The sequence below is a fragment of the Panicum virgatum genome, chromosome 9N, assembly GCF_016808335.1.
Source record: "Panicum virgatum strain AP13 chromosome 9N, P.virgatum_v5, whole genome shotgun sequence".
Classification (NCBI taxonomy): Eukaryota; Viridiplantae; Streptophyta; class Magnoliopsida; order Poales; family Poaceae; genus Panicum; species Panicum virgatum.
In genome coordinates, this window is record NC_053153.1 from 39,785,977 (window position 1) to 39,806,919 (window position 20,943).

General features: G+C 42.8%; 2 protein-coding genes and 1 long non-coding RNA gene across 4 annotated transcripts; 2 read left to right on the plus strand and 1 right to left on the minus strand.

Moving 5' to 3' along the window:
• Positions 1 to 1,049: 1,049 nt before the first annotated feature.
• Positions 1,050 to 12,395, plus strand: LOC120687503 (probable histidine kinase 5). 2 transcript variants are annotated; one of them, XM_039969519.1, is made up of 14 exons: positions 1,050 to 1,904; positions 3,812 to 4,066; positions 4,538 to 4,993; positions 6,123 to 6,398; positions 7,011 to 7,180; positions 7,283 to 7,498; positions 7,581 to 7,767; positions 7,871 to 7,922; positions 8,031 to 8,260; positions 8,382 to 8,456; positions 8,779 to 9,437; positions 9,855 to 10,355; positions 10,857 to 11,417; positions 11,929 to 12,395. In XM_039969519.1, exons 1-13 carry the CDS (start codon positions 1,671 to 1,673, stop codon positions 11,125 to 11,127), a joined length of 3,582 nt encoding a protein of 1,193 aa, XP_039825453.1. In that variant the 5' UTR covers positions 1,050 to 1,670; the 3' UTR covers positions 11,128 to 11,417; positions 11,929 to 12,395. The 2 variants fall into 2 exon arrangements, with proteins under 2 accessions (XP_039825453.1, XP_039825452.1); XM_039969518.1 differs by having other exon boundaries at positions 1,052 to 1,904; positions 8,358 to 8,456.
• LOC120687504 lies at positions 10,938 to 12,785 on the minus strand. Its single transcript, XR_005680765.1, has 2 exons — positions 12,395 to 12,785; positions 10,938 to 11,314 (listed from the first exon to the last, which is right to left on the minus strand). It is a non-coding gene; the product is annotated as an uncharacterized LOC120687504 (long non-coding RNA).
• Positions 12,786 to 19,435: 6,650 nt separating this feature from the next.
• On the plus strand, positions 19,436 to 20,320 carry LOC120689008 (CASP-like protein 2U2). The gene is made up of 3 exons (XM_039971362.1): positions 19,436 to 19,737; positions 19,849 to 19,981; positions 20,078 to 20,320. Exons 1-3 carry the CDS (start codon positions 19,436 to 19,438, stop codon positions 20,318 to 20,320), a joined length of 678 nt encoding a protein of 225 aa, XP_039827296.1.
• The last annotated feature ends 623 nt before the right edge of the window (positions 20,321 to 20,943 follow it).

Genomic DNA, 20,943 nt, shown 5'->3' on the forward strand with positions numbered 1-20,943 from the left:
TAGAGCTAGACTCCTCTTCATATGACAACAGCATGGAAACTGACAATAAAGTGATTTCTATTTATATGTAACATTCACATGAAGAGTAAAGATTGCAATAGGAATATTTTTGGAAGCAAAGATAAATATGGAAAGCGACGTACGACACAAACCACAATTCTACCTTTACAAACTACGATGTAGGCTCCAGAGACGATTACGAATGACACAATATTAGTGTCTGAGATATAATTAATTAACTAAACTAAATTAAGAAAATATGCAAAATTTATTACAAATATACGGCTGAGCCTAATTTTCGATATATACAACCAGACAATTTACACATGACTTTGTTGCCTAGATCTGTCTTGCAAGCAAAGATAGAGCGAGGAGGAAAAGAAAAACCCCAATCCATGAAGTGATGACCATTGTTGGGACCAGAGGATGATGGGAGAATGATGTGCATCTTCAACCCTTTCTTTTTTTTATTTTGAAAAGCTCCTTCAACCCTTTCCCCCACATCAAAAATTTCCACACCACATCACCTCCTTGCTGGCTTGGGTTTGTCCCCATCCCCCTGCCTCCAGCTAGAGCTAGTAGTACTTGACACGGCAACAACACCAGCAACAAAGTCCATGTTCAGATTTTTACCTGTAAACTCCGTAAACGCATAAAAAACATCACATCGAATATTTTGACACATACATATAGTACTAAATGAAATCTATTTATAAAATTTTTTGCATGAATGGGCTGTAAATCGCGAAACGAATCTAATGAGCTTATTTAATCCATGATTTGCAACAGTGATGCTACAGTAATCATCCGCTAATTATGACTTAATCATAGATTAATTAGCATCATTAGATTCGTCTCGCGATTTACAACTCATCTATACAAAAAGTTTTGTTAATAGACTTCATTTAATACTTTAAATTAACAAGATTCCATCGATTTTTTTTTCGTTGGAACTAAACACGGCAGACAGAGCTGGGGCGTGGGGGGAAGGATCAAAAGCAGCAGACGAAGAGAGAGGAGAAAGACCCACAGCAGCTTTACGGAGTAAACATCTCTCTATCTCCTGTGTCCCAGTTGTTGCACACTACTACCAGCCCCCTGCCTTGTTTGCAGCTCTTGGCCTCTTGCTCCTGCTCCAACTCCAACCTTTCCCCTCCCACCACCCACCCAGACCCCCCCAAACCCAGGCAAGGAACGACGAGCAAGTTGCTTCGGTGGCTTGGAGTGGGCGCTTCGATCACCGGTCCCCGACGCCCCGGCGTGCGAGTGCAGGAGGGCGCAATCATTCGCGCCACCGCAGCAACCAACCTCCTCAGTTCTTGGATTGGCTCTCGGCGTGCAGGGCCCCTCCAACCGGGAAAGAAACCAAGCAAGAACCCCACCAATCCCCCCTTCTCTCATGGCATGCGATTGCTGCTGGCTCGATGAGGCGCTGCTGGCCTCTCTGAAATCCTGAGCTCACTTACCTCCTGGATGAGTGGAAGCCTCGGCTGTTTCTTGTGCTTGTTTATGTGGCTCTAGGCTAGGAACTTCCAGCCCGGAATAGGGGAGGGGCGATACACAATGCCGTCGATTCTGAATCACTTAAGCGGCACTTGTTTTGTGCTGTGAGGCGGTGCTTCCTGAAGGTCTTCGGTGGCTTCAGTGGCTGAAGCGGGGGCTGGTCACGGATGGCTCCGAACGGGGCAGGGGAATGTGGCGGCGGCTGCCGGCGAGGGAAGGCGGCGCACGCCGGCGCCGGGGCCATGGCCGGCTTCGTCGTGTGCTTCTTGGTGGTCTGGGCGATTGGTGGATGTGGGAGGTCAAGTTCGGGCCGGGTGGCTGACGAGGAGGGGATGCTGGGGCAGTTCAACCTCAGCAAGAGCCAGCTGCAAGCGTTGGTGTCCATCCTCTCATCGGAAGAGGTATGATTATTGCGTCAAATATCTTCTATTGTTTTCTACATTTCTGTAGTTCTAATTGAATGGAACAGTGTAGGAGCTTGGTAGGCATATGCATTACACGATCTTTCATCTGTGCGCAATCCCAGTATCCCACTGCTGTTGATGTTGTCATCTTTTTCCTTTTTGCGAATTTATGTCATCATTTTTCTAGTCAAGTTCAATAGCCATATAGTAGACTGCTTTTTTTAATAAAAAAAAGCCATATAGACTGTCAGATGTAGTTGAGCTGCAAAACTCGTGCAAATTTGTTGACTGATACGGCTAAAGGGAGCAATACATAGATTGATTTATCATATCACGCACAAGGCACTGTAGCAGTGAAAAGCAGATTCAATGAAGGCATGCAGTTTCTGCTGCCGTATATCAAATAAGACGCACATGAATTTGGTATGGGCTAGATATCATGTGTCAACCTGTTCCATTCGATATGTGTATATCATACTGGCACCTGAAGAGGTATGTTTCATCTTACTGTATGGTCACTTGTTTGTCTAGTGCTATTTGAAATGCTGAGTCTGTTCTTGTAGTTTACTTATATGAGCTTATATTGACTAAACAGAGTAGTATTATAAGGCTCGCTGGTAGTAAGAATTTGTAGTGGTAGAAGGATTGCTGGAAATAGTTAACTATCAAGTTGGATTCCAGTGGATTTCAGAAATTTGAGCTGTTATAAGATCAGTAAAAATAGATAAAGACATGTTTAGAATCCGACAGAAAAATGGAAGGTTTGTCAGTTTTTCTGTCCGGGCGAGGATTTGAAACAAGCATTAGAAGCATGCCATTCATAGGCTAGAAGCTAGATCGGTCATCCTTGAATAGACCGAGATGCCCTAAGGTGGGTTTGAAAATTGGTATATATATATGCTAAATCAATTTCTATCTAAATGGACTTTAGGCTTTTCTAGTGTTTCTACTCTACTGGAACAAAAATATTTGTACTCTAGGTTCCAGTGCTATAAAATACACATGTCAATTCTAGTGAAAAAATGTGAAAGTAAGTGCAATAAATCAATTTGCAATGTAAAGGTCGAAGAAAAGCTTGGCATGACAACCTTTTCTTGAGGTATTAGAGAGTCACCTCTCTCCCACTATCCTTGTTGTAGCCCCTCTCAAGAGTTAAATAATGCACCACCAAGCAATCTTGATGCCACAAAGCATCAAGAGCAACAAGTGTGGATTACTCATTTGAACCAACTTTAGGTTAACCACTTAAGCTGGAATGCTGTTGATTTTTGGATGTTTTCACTTGGTGACGAACTGACGATGGAACTCCAAATATGGGTCTGCTCATTCACTTGATATCTAGCAACCTCAAATGGCTGTTTCAACAACCAACAAGCCATCAAAAACTCCATTGTCGCACACAAAGCTGGGGGTTGATCTAGGAAGTAAAAGTAGAGTGGAGCTACATACCTTAAGTGCATTTCACCTACTATTTCTCGAAAATACATTTAACTTACTATTGCTACCAGAAATTTAGTATTTACAGTAAACATGATAAATAGGGGGTGGGGTGGGGTGTAATTCATGCTTCAAATGCAAGGAATAACCACATGATAATATAGTTAATTACTCATGTTGAACTAAAGACATAACTTTCGAGTTCATATTCATAAATTAGCAAATATAAAATGGGAACAGAAGAATATGCATCTCTGCGGAATATAAAATATTACTTTCCCCATGAAATATTTGTACCTAGTAGTCCAACTGAGAGTTTTGAATACCATGTTGCTTATACCTGTCTTATCAAATTATTTCAAAAATAGCAGTGACATTGCATGATATGTAGTACTAGCAAAGTTTTTGGGCAAAAGCAATTTGCATCCCTCACTGTCACTTTCAACTACTTTGCTACTATTTTGTAGAGAGAATGTATGGAAAAATCTGGATTGATCCATGATGGGAATCAAGTCAATAGCATATCTAGTATCCCAAATACTCTTTGTATTCAAGATAAGATATCTGATGGAAAGCAGAATTGGTTGAAGGATGCCATTCTTCAACAATTCTGCACAGTTAAAGATAAATATGGGGTCAATAGTCATGCACCTGCGGTATTGGAAGATAAGTTCTTGCAAAATGTCATACAAGAAGACATTAGTTCTACCACACAAGGCCATGTGAGTTTCTCAATTTATTTCCTCTTGTATGGACTTTGTGAATTGCAGCTCTTGCAGCTATAAAGCATGTATAGAGTTGCATTTAATGAAACGTATAATTGATGTAGTTCTTTTGGCTATTCGTGAGTCATCAGGAACTTATTTCTACCTGTTACATCTACACATATTCCTCTATATACATGTGAACTCTAATAGATATTTCATAAGAGGTCAATATATATAGTTTCTTCACAACTCAATCCTCCGCAGAATTCACTTGCACCAAATACCTAGCTTCATTTTTATGCTATAATACTTGACAATAGCTGTTAATGTCTAGCTTCTGATTTATCATTAAAGAAATGGTGTTTTATCAAATTGGTAAAGTACAATATTGGTCTGGCATGTGGTTATTTGATTCTTAAATATTATCTGTTACTCGTTGACCATTACAAAGTTGCATTGATTTCATTCTATTTCCAATTTGTCTAGCCACATGAATGTGACCTATATGCTGGAATCAATGGCGTGAATGTGGTCCATAATATAATGTCAAGTTCCAAGCACACAGTGATGCTCTGTCTGTCTGCTTTATTTGGGAGCATTGTAATTTCAATTGTTAAAACTATTCACAAAAGAAGGATTCAATCAAACAAGCTGTGTGCGGATGAGAAAGTTCTCCAGATACCAAGTGCTGAAATAAGTCGGAAGTGGTCCAAGAGAGCTCTGCTTATTGGTGTCTTGCTTGGGCTTTGTAGCTCTATATGCATATTTTCATGCATGTATGCAGATGTTGTTGCTAGGGGAATTGAGAATCTTTCTAACATGTGCGATGAGAGAGCAAGGATGCTACAGGATCAGTTTAATGTAAGCATGAACCATGTGCATGCTTTGGCTATATTAGTCTCAACGTTTCACCATGGGAAGAATCAGTCTGCTATCGATCAGGTATCCTTCATGAATTCAATGTTGTCCTCCCATACACATGGTGAATAGCAAACTTTCAATATCGGTGCCATGTAGTAAGAGTGAAATAATAAATTTTAGACCAGATTGATGGGAAACATATTATGATGTGTAAGTGAACTCAGCTCCAGCTTAGCACCATTTGGTAATTAGTACTAGTTTCCGTTTCAGTTAACTCAATGTTGAGATTGCAATTTTGCTCAATATAACATTCATGTTATTATATTAACTTGTGCAAAGTCATATAATTCTTCTGATGATATTGTATTTACTGTACTCATGAAGTGATGAAGGAAACATAACTTAGGGAGCCATCTTAATTTTTGTTTGAAATGGGAGACATCTTAATTGCTGACACAGGCACACAGCAAGCAGAGTGTAACACCCCATCCTCCAAAGTCACACTGCCCAGCCCTTCCGAGGGGCGAGCCGCATACACATAGCACCCTGCATACACTTTTGTCATCGCTTCTTGTAAAAGGGTTAACCCGAAGGTAATATGGCTAGAGGATAAGGACTTATAAGTTGGCTCCACCCCTGCTCAACTAGCAAGGTGGTACTAAACATGTGCACGCAGCACTCATGGTCCACTACTAGGCCACATCCAAATTGGGCTGGATGTCACACAGAGCCACAAGAATTTTTGAATTGGGGAGCAAACAAAATTCAAAGATGGAATACATAGACTTCCATTTTAGTGAATAAGTGCCAAACATCTCATATGTCCTGACCACTTAAATAGCATTATTGCCTCCCAAGGATTATCTTCATTTATTTATAGTTAGGTGGCAACAACAAAGACCAGAAACTTGTTGTGGTTAAAAACTGGAGATAGCATTCAATTTACAAGTCGTCTGGTCCCTAAGAATGTAGAAAGAGAAAAGAATGAATACCTGTGTCCAATGAGCAACTAATAGACTCTTTTAGGTGGAGAACCCGAAATAAACTGTATTACGAACCATAAAGGTGTTCTTAAAACAGTAGTATTTAGTTTAAAACAATATTTTGTATTTACTAATATATTTGTTTGCAAGGATAGAATCATGTTAGTTACGGTTTAGCCGTATGTTTTTCAATGATCATGGACTTTTGCTTGTAAAAACCCTTCCAGAAAACATTTGAGGACTTCACAGCAAGGACAACTTTTGAAAGGCCATTGATGAGTGGTGTGGCCTATGCACTGAAGGTATTACACAGTGAAAGGGAACAGTTCGAGCAACAACATGGATGGAAGATTAAGAAGATGGAAGCTGGAGATCAATCTCTTGTTCATGACTATAATCCTGAAAAGCTTGAACCATCACCAGTTCAAGATGAGTATGCACCTGTTATTTTCTCCCAGGAAACTGTGAAGCATATCATATCTGTAGATATGATGTCTGGGAAGGTGAGGATATTTGTAAGCATTTTTCTGTAAATCCCTTTCTCTTTGATCTATTCCCTCTGCTAACTTTGTTATGAAAATAAGAAATTTCTAACTCTTTCTAACTTTCAAGTGCTTAAGATGAAAAATGTGCAAAACTTTATCTTTTTCTTTAAACTAGATATTGGTGCATAAAAACTACATTTTGACCATGATTGCAAAACTAGTATGAGCTGTTCAGTATCTTGTTCAATGGTCCATTTGAGTTAGGGCGTTATATTTCAATAAATCGTGGATATAGGTTCCATAGCATGTCCAAACCCCAGGTAATCTCTGCAGGAAGCCATGAATTTGTTCATCACTGTCTATAGCTGACATGTAGACCTTATCTTAATTTTATTTCAGATATTCTACCTCAGTAAATAGTTCTGGCACCTCTCTCTTTTCAACACAGTATAACAATTAAAGCTCTTTTGGTTATTGCATTTTTTCCCGTGTGAGTTAGTGCATTACATGTTGGTACAAAAACAACACAGGACCTGTAGATTGTAGTCTAGAAAAACTACACAGGCTTTTACTTATTCTCTCTCTCTCTCTCTCTCCATCTGTCTCCTAACATTGGAACATTTGTTTCAGGAAGATCATGATAATATATTACGTTCCCGGGCAACAGGTAAGGGGGCTTTAACGTCCCCTTTTAAGCTTCTGAAGTCTAATCATCTTGGTGTGGTGCTTACGTTCACCGTGTATAAATATGATCTTCCTCCAAATGCGACACCAGAGGAGCGTATTCATGCTACAATGGGGTAAAATTTGTTTCCAAAGTTCTAGTCAAACTATAGGCACACCCTTTTGTGTTTTTCCCCTTTAGCAGACTTGATCTTAATCTTGTTTTTGACACTTGGCAGTTATCTTGGTGCCTCATTTGATGTTCCTTCTCTGGTGGATAAACTCCTAGAGCAACTCGCTAGCAAACAAAAGATAGTTGTTAAGTTATATGACACCACAAATCATACATCCCCTATTAAAATGTATGGTTCTGATTTCAGTTCATCTGGTGATCTGCAGCACATTAGTAACATTGATTTTGGTGACCCAACACGCAAACATGAAATGCATTGCAGGTACAAATCTTTTTGTGATCAGAATTTGTACAATACTTTTGCCCATCAGATGCGCTCAGTGCTCCCTGTTTTACACTTTCAGATTCAAGCATGAACCCCCACTGCCATGGTCTGCCATAACAATATCGACAGCTGTAGCTATAATTGTTTTGCTTGTTGGTCATATAATTTATGCAACTCTGAACTCCCTTGAAACGGCTGAACATGATTATAGGGTAATGAGAGAACTAAAAGGACAAGCTGAAGCTGCGGATGTTGCAAAGTCTCAGGTTCTTTTTGCATTTTCTTGTGTTTTCTTTTATCCTTTAGTTGTTATCTCCTGTGTGCTCTTCTCTACTTTTGTCGTCTGAGAAGATGTTGATTACCTTGTAGTTTCTAGCAACGGTTTCCCATGAGATTCGGACTCCAATGAATGGTGTTCTAGGTTTGTCCTTCGGAGATATATTACTACATATTATATTTATTTGTGTCTGTGTTTTCACAATAGACATGGTCAAATGATTTTTTTAACGAGGCTTTCTTCCTGAATCAGGTATGTTGCAGATGCTAATGGACACCGAACTTGATACAACTCAGCAGGATTTTGTTATTACTGCTCAAGAAAGTGGAAAGGCATTGATAAACTTGATAAATGAAGTCCTTGATCTGGCTAAGATAGAGTCAGGAAGGATTGAGTTGGAAGCAGTGCCTTTTGATATCCGTGATATTCTTGATAACGTGGTATCTCTATTCTATGAAAAATCACAGGTTAAAGGCATAGAGGTCAGTACTAATTTAAAAGCTGTAACTCTGAAAATATTTGTTTAACGACATGGGACCTGAAGTAATGTGTAATTCACTAATTCTTTTGTGAGGATAGCTGGCCGTGCTTGTATCTGATCAGGTTCCAGATGTTCTAATTGGGGATCCATGGAGGTTTCGGCAAATCATTACAAATCTTGTGGGGAATTCTATGAAGGTTAGATTCAGAACATTAGTAGCTTCCATGTTTAGCTTGCTGGCAAGTTGTAATTGTGTTTAGTCAACTGCACCACTTATACAATTGTACTCTGTAGGAAACATGACAATTTACTAAGTATTAATTTTGTGAGATTTTTAACTTGAGAATTCCTTACAGATTTGTAACTTAGCGATTCTCAAAAAACTATAGTTGTAGCCACTTGATATCGACTATAATTTTCATACCCAAATCGACTGTTGCATTTTGCATCCTTTTCATTTATGCAACCTAGGAATCATATGATCCATCTCTATCTTAATGTGCCTGCCTGTGAATACAGTTTACTGAGCGAGGCCATATCTTCGTTCAAGTGCATTTGGTCGAGGAAGTAAAGAGGGCAGGAAACATTTTTTATGACGTTTCTGCTCAGAACAGAGAGGTTTTGGATGATCACGACAACATGATATGGAACACACTAAGTGGGCTTGAAGTAGCAGATAGCTGGAAGTCGTTTGACAATTTTAGGATGTTCAAACATTCAAGTGGTGAAACAGATAGAATTAACTTAGTTGTCAGAGTTGAGGACACTGGCATAGGAATAACAAAGGATGCTCAACTGCGTATTTTTACACCTTTCATGCAAGCTGACAGTTCCACCTCACGGACATATGGTGGAACTGGAATTGGCTTGAGTATTACAAAACGTTTGGTTGAATTGATGGGTGGAGAAATAGGGTTTACGAGTAAATCAGGAGTTGGCAGTACATTTTCTTTTACTGCCATTTTCAACGAGAACAGAAAAAGTCCTGGTGATATTAAAAGATATTATTTCGAACCTACTCCATCAGGTTTTCAAGGAATGAGGGCTCTTATTATTGATGGAAGGAATGCACGTGCAAATATTACTGTATACCATCTGCAGAGACTTGGAATACAGTGCAATCTTGTTGCCACATCTGAATCTGCATTCTCAATGCTGCTAGAAGCCTGCACCTCAAGGTTCATTTCCTTTCTTGTGTAGCTTACTGTTAGATTCATCTCAACAACTTTGCACAAGTTATTTTGTTCAAGCGTTTTATAAGCTTCCGTCATCTTAACACATGGTGTAGCTATAATTTCTTGAGTTCATTGGGTTTCATTTCTTTGGATATTTGCTGTACTGTCGTGGTTCAGTAGTTTCTTATCAACTGAAGAAAAATATGAGAAACAGACTGAAACTTATTTTTGTTTGAGTTTAGAAGCTGAAATAGGGTACTTTGATTCTGAATCACTTGTGGATTGCTTCAGTTGTTACTACCAAATAGAATCAATATATAATGTTGCCCTTGTCACTTTTCATGTTGTTATGCATTTTCTTTTCTAAAAGTTGCTTATGACTTATTTGTTGGTGTCATTGATATTTTGCATGTTGGGCAGCAAAAGCAATCCGAACATGGTCCTTGTTGATACAGAAGCTTGGGGTAATGGTTCAGGTTTTGCATTTTGTCGTCATCTTGTAGATCTTCAACTAAAGGGCTCACACAAGTCTTCTCAACCCGTGCCAAAGATTTTTCTTTTGGGAAACTCAATAAGCCCTGCAGAGTCTGATTATTTGAGGTTGACAGGATGTGGTGATTGCATAAGGAAACCCCTCCGCCTTAGTACTATTGCTGCATGTCTTCGCAAAACCTTAGGGATTGGGGTTACAAGGCCACACAGTAGAGATCAGTCTTTGGTTCTTCGTAGTGTACTAACTGGAAAACAGATTCTGGTTGTGGATGATAATGCAGTCAATCGTAAAGTTGCAGCTGGTTCTTTGAAGAAATATGGAGCTGTAGTTACATGTGTCGACAGTGGAAATGATGCAATTGATATGCTCAAGCCACCTCACACATTTGATGCTTGCTTCATGGATGTTCAGATGCCTGAAATGGATGGGTAATCTTCCTTTCTAATACGTTACTAATAAAAGATTGTTATATGTTATATTGTTATGTACTTGGTGTGGATGTACTATAAGAAATTCAGTAAGTATAGGTCCTTTGTGCAGAAATCTCTCTTGCAACTTCTTTCATTGGTTCATCAAGGAAGTATGTCTTTAATTTTAGCTATAAGCTTCTTGATCTAGAGTGATATTTCGATAGTCAACTAAAGAAGCGACAAATGTATGCACCTCCTTTTATTATTAGGAAATTTGTTTTTCTCAAACACAATGGAGAGCTGCGTATCATTATATTAAAGAAGTATTGGGAAGCTAATGATCATAGGAGGATCGTGGGAGCATAATCTCTTGTTTTCACATTCAGTTCTTGGTAAAAAAGGATCACTGTAGCCTCATATGCTTAGTTTGCTTTCCTAGGGGTTATAACAAGTAGCACTTTGATCACTTGTAGATGCACTGTAGGACCCAACATTAACAATTTTTACCTTCAATTTCAGGTTTGAGGCTACGAGATTAATCCGATCCATAGAGAAAAAAATCAATGATATGATCCAGATGGGTGAAGTATCAGCTGATAATTATGGAAATAAGGCCCATTATTGGCATGTACCGATTTTGGCCATGACAGCAGATGTAATCCAAGCGACCTTTGAAAAATGTATGGAATGTGGAATGGATGGATATGTGTCAAAGCCATTTGACGAACAGCAACTCTACTCTGCTGTTGCTCATTTCTTAGAGACTGATACAACAGATCCAACTCCATAGGAGATATAAGGCCAGTTTGGATTGAACCCTGTGAGAAGTTGCCTTCGCCAGGAAGCACTCCCAGGAGTTTGATTCCAAATGCCTGGCAATGGATCGACCGGCCTGGGCGAGCACTCCCAGGCCAGGGTGACAGGGTGCCATCCAAACAGCTCAGTACTGGCCTGTGGCTTCAACACTGATCCAAGTTCTGCCAAAAGAGTGAAAGGTCCTTTTAAAGGTCAACAGATCCTGAAAAAAGCAGTGAGCTACGAAGTGCTAAGTCCAGATTCGACTGAGCTGCATTTTATCTGGTAATTTCCTCTACATATTTTTTAGGAGCAAGCTTATGCGATTAAGATAATACCACACGCAGCTCCACAAGCAAATGCACCTGCATTATTTATGGAGTGATGGAATTCGCTTGCATGCTCGGCATTCAAAAATCTACCACAATATCTTGTACCAAAAAAAAGAAACCTATTATAATATTGACTTCCCAGGCGCTGAATGCGGATAAAGCATCTATTCTTTTACCACCTAAGTACTGATAATAAGCAATCTATGCACATCTTAATACAGCTACATAAAATATATTAGAAATGCAAATACTAGTTTGCTCTTTACTTTTTGGTGAAATTGCTGATTTGGTAATTTTAACTTTATTTTTAAGAAAACGGAACTGAAGGCCCAGTGCATATAGACCTTGCTTTAGTATAGAGAATACCCAAAACCTCGGCTCATCAAAAAATTGAACAGTGGTAACAATTCCTTCTGTAATGTTTCCTAAGACCACTTCATTGATTATCAAATGTTGTATTCTAGGTGTTTTAGAGGAAAACCAAGTTACAGCATGCTTCAACATTGAGTTCAATGACATCACCCCATCCCTTATACGAGAATGCGAGGGTCTTCAAACCTTTTCGGCATAGATCACAGAGGTCGGTTTCACCACGTCAAGCACACTATTCCAAGGCGTGTTGTATGGCTTAATGCAAACTGTTCAGAGCCAACTGCAGGTTGGAAAATACGGATTGTTGTATTGTATTCATCAATTTTGTGTGGGTTAGTAGGTCTGTAAATATTCTTCTGTACAGTAGCAATTAATGATTGATTGTATTATTAGTATTGTTGCGCTTGCACACTTGCGCTTGGGTTCTTGTATATAAATATCTCAGTATAAGTATCCAGTCATGATTACTAGGAGAATTGATCATTAGGATCGTCTAAGGCTTAGCAAAAGATGATGCCCCTACACTACCTTTATACAAAGGGTTTTGTATTTCTTTACCGTTGTATTTGTGTACTCCTTATCCGACTGTCTCCTCGGCCCTCGCCCTTCTAGTTTACTCTAGTTTGGTTGAATTGTCGTCGTACTTGGAGTTCTTCGGTGGATTTGGTGCTGTCGATCGCTTTGCTTGTTGCGGGTGGATTTGAAAAGGGAAAGCTCGCAGCCTCCTATTGTTTGCAGAGGTCATGCTCGCTAGTACTGATTCTCTTCCTGCCCTCGTGTGGTGGGTTTGAGGCGTGGCCGTGGCTGCGAAGTGCAAGGCGACTGGCGAGGCCGCGGTGGCAAGGCTGGGCTGACGAGAGGAGCGGCAGCCTCGGCCCTCTTCTCTGCCCTCTTCCCTTCCTCTTGCCGCAGATCCGGTGGCCTGAAGGTCTGAGCGGCACAGTCCTACAGTTGTTTCATGGCAAACTATAAATCCGCGACGTATTTTTCGTGAGAGTAAAAATCGTCACGAAAACTATGAATCCTGCCACAAAATTGTTTCGTGGCAGCTGCCCGTCACGCAGTAACTCTCACGAATACAACGCCACGACAATAGAGTATTTGTGGGGGTGAACCCTCACGAAAATAATTCGTGACGAGGACTCAGCCACGAAAATGAGCCATTGTCAGGTTTCCAAAATATTTTTATAAGAGTTCATAGCTGCCACGTAAATATTTTCATGAGAGTTCATAACCATCACAAAAATATATACACTGTCATGAAATACTTCAATTTTGTGAGTGCTGCATCGCCACGAAAACATGACACAACCAAGAAACCCTTCATTTTCATGAGTGTTTAAACCGACACGAAAATTCATGTAGATCTAACAGGATACATTTTTTCAATAAATGTTACAGCACACAATAATATAATTTGTAGGAAAAGATAAATGATCAATATCTCATACAATACGACCCTGTTCTGCTCCAGCAACCTCCAGCCAGCCAGCAGTATTTTCTGATGGAGAGAATAATGGCTTGTATTCCTCCGAACCCTAGAAGGGTGGGATATATAGATCATATATATGGGCCTCTAGATGGGCCTCTATACATGGGCTCACATATACACCAACACCCCCCGCAGTCTGAACTACCGGCGCAGCGGTGTTCAAGACTGGACAAGAAGAGGGTAAAAATAGAGTACAAAGGGCAAATACCCCCCTGCAGCCACAACTAGCCACCGGCTACGTTGAGACTAGAGCGAAACTCCGAGAAGGTCGAGGAGGGCAATCCCTTTGAAGATATCAGCAAACTGGGAGGTAGTTGGGACATGGAGTACCCGAACATCGCTGATGGCGACTCTGTCGCGCACGAAGTGTAGGTCGATCTCCACATGCTTCGTCCGCTGATGCTGGACGGGGTTGGTGGAGAGATACATGGCGCTGGCGTTGTCGCAGTAGACGAGCGTGCTCTTGGCGAGCGGGCTGTGGAGCTCCGCCAAGAGCTGTCGTAGCCAGAACACCTCCGCCACGCCGTTAGCGACAGCCCGGTACTCCGCCTCAGCACTGGAGCGGGAGACAACCGGCTGCCGCTTGGACGACCAGGAGACCAGGTTACCGCCCAGGAAGATGGCGTAGCCGAAAGTGGAGCGACGAGTGTCCGGGCAGCCAACCCAGTTAGCTTCGGTGTAGACCACCAGCCCAGCTCACTTATTATGTAGGCAGTGTCTGGGTTAGTTTATTGTTGTTTAATGTCACCCTTTCTAACAATTTGTGCAGGTAGCCTGCAGATTGTGACAGTCCAATTTTGTGTGACATCGTAACCCTCTAGGTTCGGTTAGGGGTAGGAGGGTTATAAAATGCTGTGATGGCTTGGCAGTCATATCAGACAACCATTTTGGACAGTTCTCCTAGTAATACTAGGATAACTAGGGTTAGACTAACCACATGCAAAGTATAGAATGCTTAGTAAATTGTATAACTAATGTAAGTACATTAGAGATGCGAGATGCTAACTTCTACCTAGCTCCCTGCCATTTATCTTTACTTGAGCTGAGTAAACTTGTGTGTCACACTACCTTTATCCAATTTTTATCTTACCCCTGTTTATGCAATTGAATATTCCATTTCAATTAGTTCATTTGCCTATCTACACAATTTAGTCGCCGCCTTCCCTGCGGAAATATAAATAACATCCTGGAATACTCTCGGGTAATATGCTACACCGGTAATTCCGTGCGCTTGCGGAACGATCCATGGTTCATGAATAGCTTCGTTCTTAGTAATTGCTCTAAGAAATGTCACAAGCATTTCTGGTGCCATTATCGGGTTCAAGCTAAATAATCCTATATCTAAAGTTGACGTTATGAAATAGCAACAAGGGGGAAGTTCTAGTGGTGGAAGATGACCCACGTGTGGAGATAAGGCTAGGTAAGGTGGGACCCACATGGGATCTTATGTGTGTGTGGGGGGGTGGGATCTTGCGTTAACGATAAAGGGAGAGCTTGTGCGCCAGAGAGGAGAGGAGGAGAAGGAAGAGGAGAGGGTGGTGGAGGTGCTGGGAGGGAAAGGGTTTGGGGGGGGGGGGGTTCTTGTTGGCATTGGAGGAGACGCCGGCGAGGGGGGAAGCTGGTGATGGGGTGGGGTAGGCAGAGAAGAAGAGGCGAGGAGCCGAGGGGGAAGTTCCAGTAGAGGAAGACGACCCATGCATAGAGATAAGGTTGGGTAAGGTGGGATCCACGCGGGATCTTCAGTGTGTGTGGGGGGGGGGAGCGGGTGGTCTCGCGTTAACGATAAAGGGAGAGCCCTATCCGGCTAGTCAAGTCCTTAAAAATTTTACGTTGTTTCAACTCACCAAATTTGAACACTTGATTTTTTTTCAACTCACCGAATTTGAACACTTGATTTATTAAGGCCAGTCTCAATACATTACCTAGAACAAAAACTTAGTAAGCGAGCTGGATGACTATCATAGAGATAAAACTCCTCTCACATCCATGAAACTCTACCTTCTCTCTTCTTATAAATATTCTGCCACATCAGTAAAATTAAATGTCTATGAAATAAAACTCCACTGAGACTGATCTATCCATATGAGCACGTCCTTTCTAGATAGATAGATAGATAGATAGATAGACAGACAGACAGACAGACAGACAGACAGACAGACAGACAGATAGATAGATAGATAGACAGATAGATAGATTGATTGATTGATTGATAGATGGAAACTAGGATCCTTGTGCAAACTTTGGAAACTCCAACACAAGCCACTGGATCCCCATCCGAGGGCACCGATCAGATCTGGGGACTATTTTCATTTAAGCGCCCGCCCCTCACCCCACCTGGCCTACGTTTTTGTCAAAAAAAACCCCTCCGTTCGTTCCGTTCCGTCCCGTTTGCTGCTGTCCGTCTCCCTCCGTCCCGATCGAATCGCCCCGATCTATCGTGGTCCAGTTTCGTCTTCCTCCGTCCTGCTTCCTCCCGATCATCTCCTGCCCTAGTTGCCGCCGCCGCCGCCGGCGCATGTCTACCAGAACGTACGAGGACCAGCGGCCTCGACCCGTGCAGCCCTAACCGCGCGCCGGCGTCGAGCACCGGCCGCCGGCGTCGGCACATGCAGCACGGGCCCCCGGCCTCGGCTCGTCCACCGCTGGCCTCGACCCGTGCAGCCCTAACCGCCGGCCTAGCAGCCGCCGGCCTCGACCCGTGCAGTCCTAACCATCCAGCATCGCCGCCCTCGTCGCACGACTCGCCGCTGCCCTCGTCGCACGACTCGCCGCTGCCCTCATCGCACGACTCGCCGCTGCCCTCATCGCACGACTCGCCGCTGCCCTTGTCGCACAGGTCGCCGCCGGCGTCGTCGCACGGCTCGTGGTGCTGCCCTCCGCCATGGAGCCAGCGGCCGCCCACGACGCCATGGAGTTGGGAGCTACATCATCGGCAATCGACGCCAACTCCAATAGCCTCGTTGCTCCCGTGATTCAAAGCCGCCCGTCCGCCATGGAGCTGCTCGCCGCCATGGAGCTGCCGTCCGCCATGGAGCCGGCGGCCGTCCACAACGCGAACTTTGGCGTTGGTAGTGGTAGCCATTCATACCAGCATTACATTCTTTGATCAAAATTAATCTGATCACTGCTAATGTGACTGCATGCATGCAGTGGATGATCATGCTGGAATCACCGTCGACGTCAGAGTTGAAGCACACATTGAACGTCCGAGCACACCACAATATTTGAGTACAACAGTAAGTTCATCTACTATTTCTTGAACTTCTTAGTTCATTTGCCAAGCATCGAGTGATTTTCTTATCAGTTCATACAATTTTACACTTCCGTAGGTCTCTTGTACAAGTGACACAAGCAACACAAATACTGGAAAAATGTGAAGATATCAAAATTTTCACCATCAGCACCCTATCTGGAAAAGAGCGAGTTGTTCAGATGAACAAGACAAACATGTTCGCTACGTGCTCATGTAAATTATATGAGTCCTATGGCATCCCGTGTCGGCATATCATACAAGTGCTTCGCGCCGAGAAGCAAAATGAGGTACATCGAATTATATTATGAAGAGATGGGAGACAAGATGTAAAAGGTGTGTACTGTATGTTTTTTTCCTTTGGTATTTTTGTTTCATTCTGTACATCCCCTTTTTTGTTTTATACTATCAGTCTTAATGAGCACTTCAATTTTATAGGGAACTATTCTATGATGGTGAAGGTAACCTACTGGATGAAAAGCCAAAGGATCCAAGGGAGGTGGCAATGCGGAAAAAGATTTCAGAATCGCGCAACAAGTTTGAAGATATTATCCAAATGGCCAAGACCTCTGAACAAGGGATGGACTTTTTATATTCTAGTTTATCGAACCTAGTAGAACCTCTCCAGAAGATCACGCCTGCTACGAGAGTTGATAAACAAGAAGAATATGAATCTTTCCTAGGTAATAGAATTCCAACTGAAGTCGATATACATCCACCGAATGATATTAGGTCGAAAGGGAGATCCAAAAGAATTAGGAGGAGCAAGGATAAGGAGCCTAAAAAAAGGAAGTGTCGAAAATGCAAGCAACTAGTGGATCATGATGCACGCAATTGCCCAAACAATGTTCTGTAGGTTACCTTGCTACTAGGTCGATGCTTTTACATTTCAAATTAGTATAAACTTATTACTACTAGGTGAGCCAATTTGTAATAATTATTTAAATGTGAGTTGTGAACCATATTTGTATTTGAGTTTGCTTCACTATCAGTTTCAGAACAGTTGGACTCATTTACTGAATGTGAAATGTGAAGGAGACACATTTGTCATTTATGTCTTTCATGCTCTGCAGATTGTAGGCCCATCTGATTTAATTCCTTTCTGATCGTTTTGAGGCTAAATCTCTCACATTCTTAGCAATGGTGAGCGTATAATTAAGTGTGGGCAGTGGTGACCGATTGGTCCAGCTAGGCATATATCTGAACACTGACCCTGATCAGTAAAAGCTGGATTGGTGCATTGGTTTCTGCTTCAAATATTCCATTTGTAGTAGTCTGAGCTCTTTTTGAGTTGTTTCTAATGGCTTGTTGGTAACTTTGCTCAACTTCTGTAGACTAGAATGTTGTAGGGACAAATGCATGCTAGAGTTGGAGATAGAAATGAAAAATTGAATAAGGTCAGAATGTCAGGTTGAGTGAGCTGAAATTGTAGTATTACTTTTACTCTCATGTCATTAAACAAATATTGCTCTAAATCTTGAAAACTACTTCTCTACTGTTATTGAGAAAATTATTTCTTTCTCTGAGTATGTCTGAGAATGACTCATTAATTATGCCAAACCACCATAAAGATAATGCTTTAACATTTGAACCCTGCTCTCGTGCTTAGTTGGTTGTTTCAGGTTCCACAAAAAAAAGGTTGAGTATGATTTTTAGTGCTCATGGAATTGCATTTGTGAGCTCCATTAAGAAAAACATCATGACTATATTTTCTCTAATGATTGAAAGAGGAAATCATCCAACTCCAGAGTTCTCAGTCAGAACAATGTTCCAGTGAAGCACCAGCAATGTTGGCTCCGAATTTGGCACCTGGAAGATCAGTACGAGAGGCTTTACAAGAAGTCATTCTTGAGTCATTCTCAGTCAGAGCACTCATGAACATTGTTCTGAATATGCAACCAATTTTGATTGCACTTGAGTCATTGTCATTACAGAATACAATTTAATCTAAATCTCTTCAAATGACACAACACAATTCCATCTCATCATTTCTTATTTTACAAATGGACTGAACACAAATCAATCTCATCATTTCAAATGACAGAACACATTTGGTGGAGACAAGGTTCAGCTAGCAAAGCATACATGGCGGCGGCTCTAGGGAGGCGGCGGCTCCAGAGAGTACGCTGCGACCCGACGGAGGAGGCGGCGGCCCGAGGGAGGCGGCGGCGGACTGAGGGAGGCGGCGTCCCGAGGCAGCCGGCGGGGGACTGAGGGAGGCGGCGAGCCGAGGGAGGCGACGAGTCCGCCGGTGGAAGACCTAGGCCGGGGCGATTCGCTCGCCTCCTGCCGAGGAAACGGAAGCGGAACGGCGCTTCCTCGCCCAGACGGAACGGAGGGGTCAGGGGGCTTTTTTGTGAAAGGAGCAAGCCAGGTGGGGGGATGAGGCGGGCGCCTAAATGAAAAAGTGCCCAGCTCGGATCGGTGCCCTCGGATGGGGATCCAGTAGCCTCTGTTGGAGTTTCTAAAGTTTGCACAAGGGTATTGGTTTCCATAAGATATGGTGCCTAGATAGATAGATAGATAGATAGATAGATAGATAGATAGATAGATAGATAGATAGATAGATAACATACATGATCAAGATATGGCTGAGAACGCCGACTGCAATAATAGCTTTGATTGTTTTTTTCACATCATTATACAAACTCGATCAAGTAGTAGACAACTTTGGCCTATATCTTACATATTCCAAGGCGCAGCCTTCTTGATGTCTTGTCTGACGTGCGCACGTTGCAAGAATTTCTGCTCCCGTACGTTGTTTGATGTACCCACTGAATTCCTCCTCCCTTATATTCTCAGGAAACCATCATCCATTGATCTCAGCATCTCAGACTCAATTCTGGGAGTATCAAGGATGGAGCGACAGGAACAAGGGGGCGACGACGACATCGAGATCATCAGCCAAGCCTCCGACGATGGCGGTGGCATCGTCGTCGTCCCCCGTCAGCGCCGCCATGGCAATGGCGGGGCTGGGGCAGGCCTGCGCGTGTCGCCACGCACGGAGAGGAGACTGTGCGCCGCCGAGGCGGCCCTGAGGTTCGCGGTGTGCGTCCTCGCGCTGGTCGCGGCCGTGCTGCTCGCGGTGAACAGGGAGACCCAGGAGTTCCTGGGATTGTTCGTGAAGGTGGCCCGGTACACGGACATGCCATCGCTCGTGTAAGCGCACTACCTCTGATGAATAGGAGTAATGCGTATGTACACATCTCCTTTGTTTAGCGATGAAAAAAAAAATCGCAGACCGGTGTTGATCTTTGAATCTGGATGTAGGGTCCTGGTGAACACAAACGGTATAGCGGCGTCCTACAACCTCCTCCAGGGAGCGAGGTGCCTGGTGAGCACGGTCAGAGGCAGGGCGCTCGTCAGCCGGCCAATGGCCTGCGCCTTCCTATTCTGCGATCAGGCACGCACACCGGCGATCCATATTTCGCTGTCGTTTATTTGCCCTCACACACAAACGACACACCGAATAATATTTCATCTCGAACTGATTCATCAGGTGATAGCCTACGCCACGCTCTCGGCACTGGCGGCAGCACTGGTGTCGTCGATGGTAAGCAAGGTCGGCCAGCCGCAGTTCGGGTGGATGAAGACGGCCGACCTTTACAAGAGGTTTAGCATGCAGGCCGCCGGCGCCATCGTCTGTGCCCTCGTTGCTGTCGTGGGCATGGTCGTTGTCTCGGCCATGTCGGCGTTCAACGTGTTTCGATTGTACGGAGCCGGCAAAGGCAGAAACATATAAGTAATTTCTGAGTAGCAGGGTCATGTGGACCAGATAGTGAGTGCCTTACATGTTGCGTTCTATGAAAACAGGAGCTGATTTGAATGGTGTGGTAAGAGAATGAATTATCACTAACTATTTAACGGCAAGGTCTGTACATGATAAGGGACGGGGCATGTCCCATATATGTACTTGTATGCGAGTAGAACTAGTCGGTATAGAAGGAAACTACTCAAGTAGTACCCGGAAAATACTCTTAGACTAATACCGACCTAGAGTTTTATGTAACCTTGTTCCCCAAACTATATATGTATAAGGACAGACAGAGACCTCCTCCAAAGGATTAACCCATCTCAGTCAATACAAACCACTAAACAGGACGTACGGTATTATGTGTACCCAACTCACTGCCCGAACCAATCTAAAACTTGTGTTGCTTGCACCATTATGTTCCTGATCCCGGCGACCCCATGCCTACCATCTACTACCGTAGGGTATCCTTGGGGCTCTGATTCCGAAGATGAGGCGGATATCAGGCTGGCAAAGTGGACTAGGAACAAGAAACCTGTGTCGAGCTCGTGGGTGCAGGCCAACACAGAAAAATACAGTTTTGTATCAACAAAGCCGATCAGATATTTGACTTC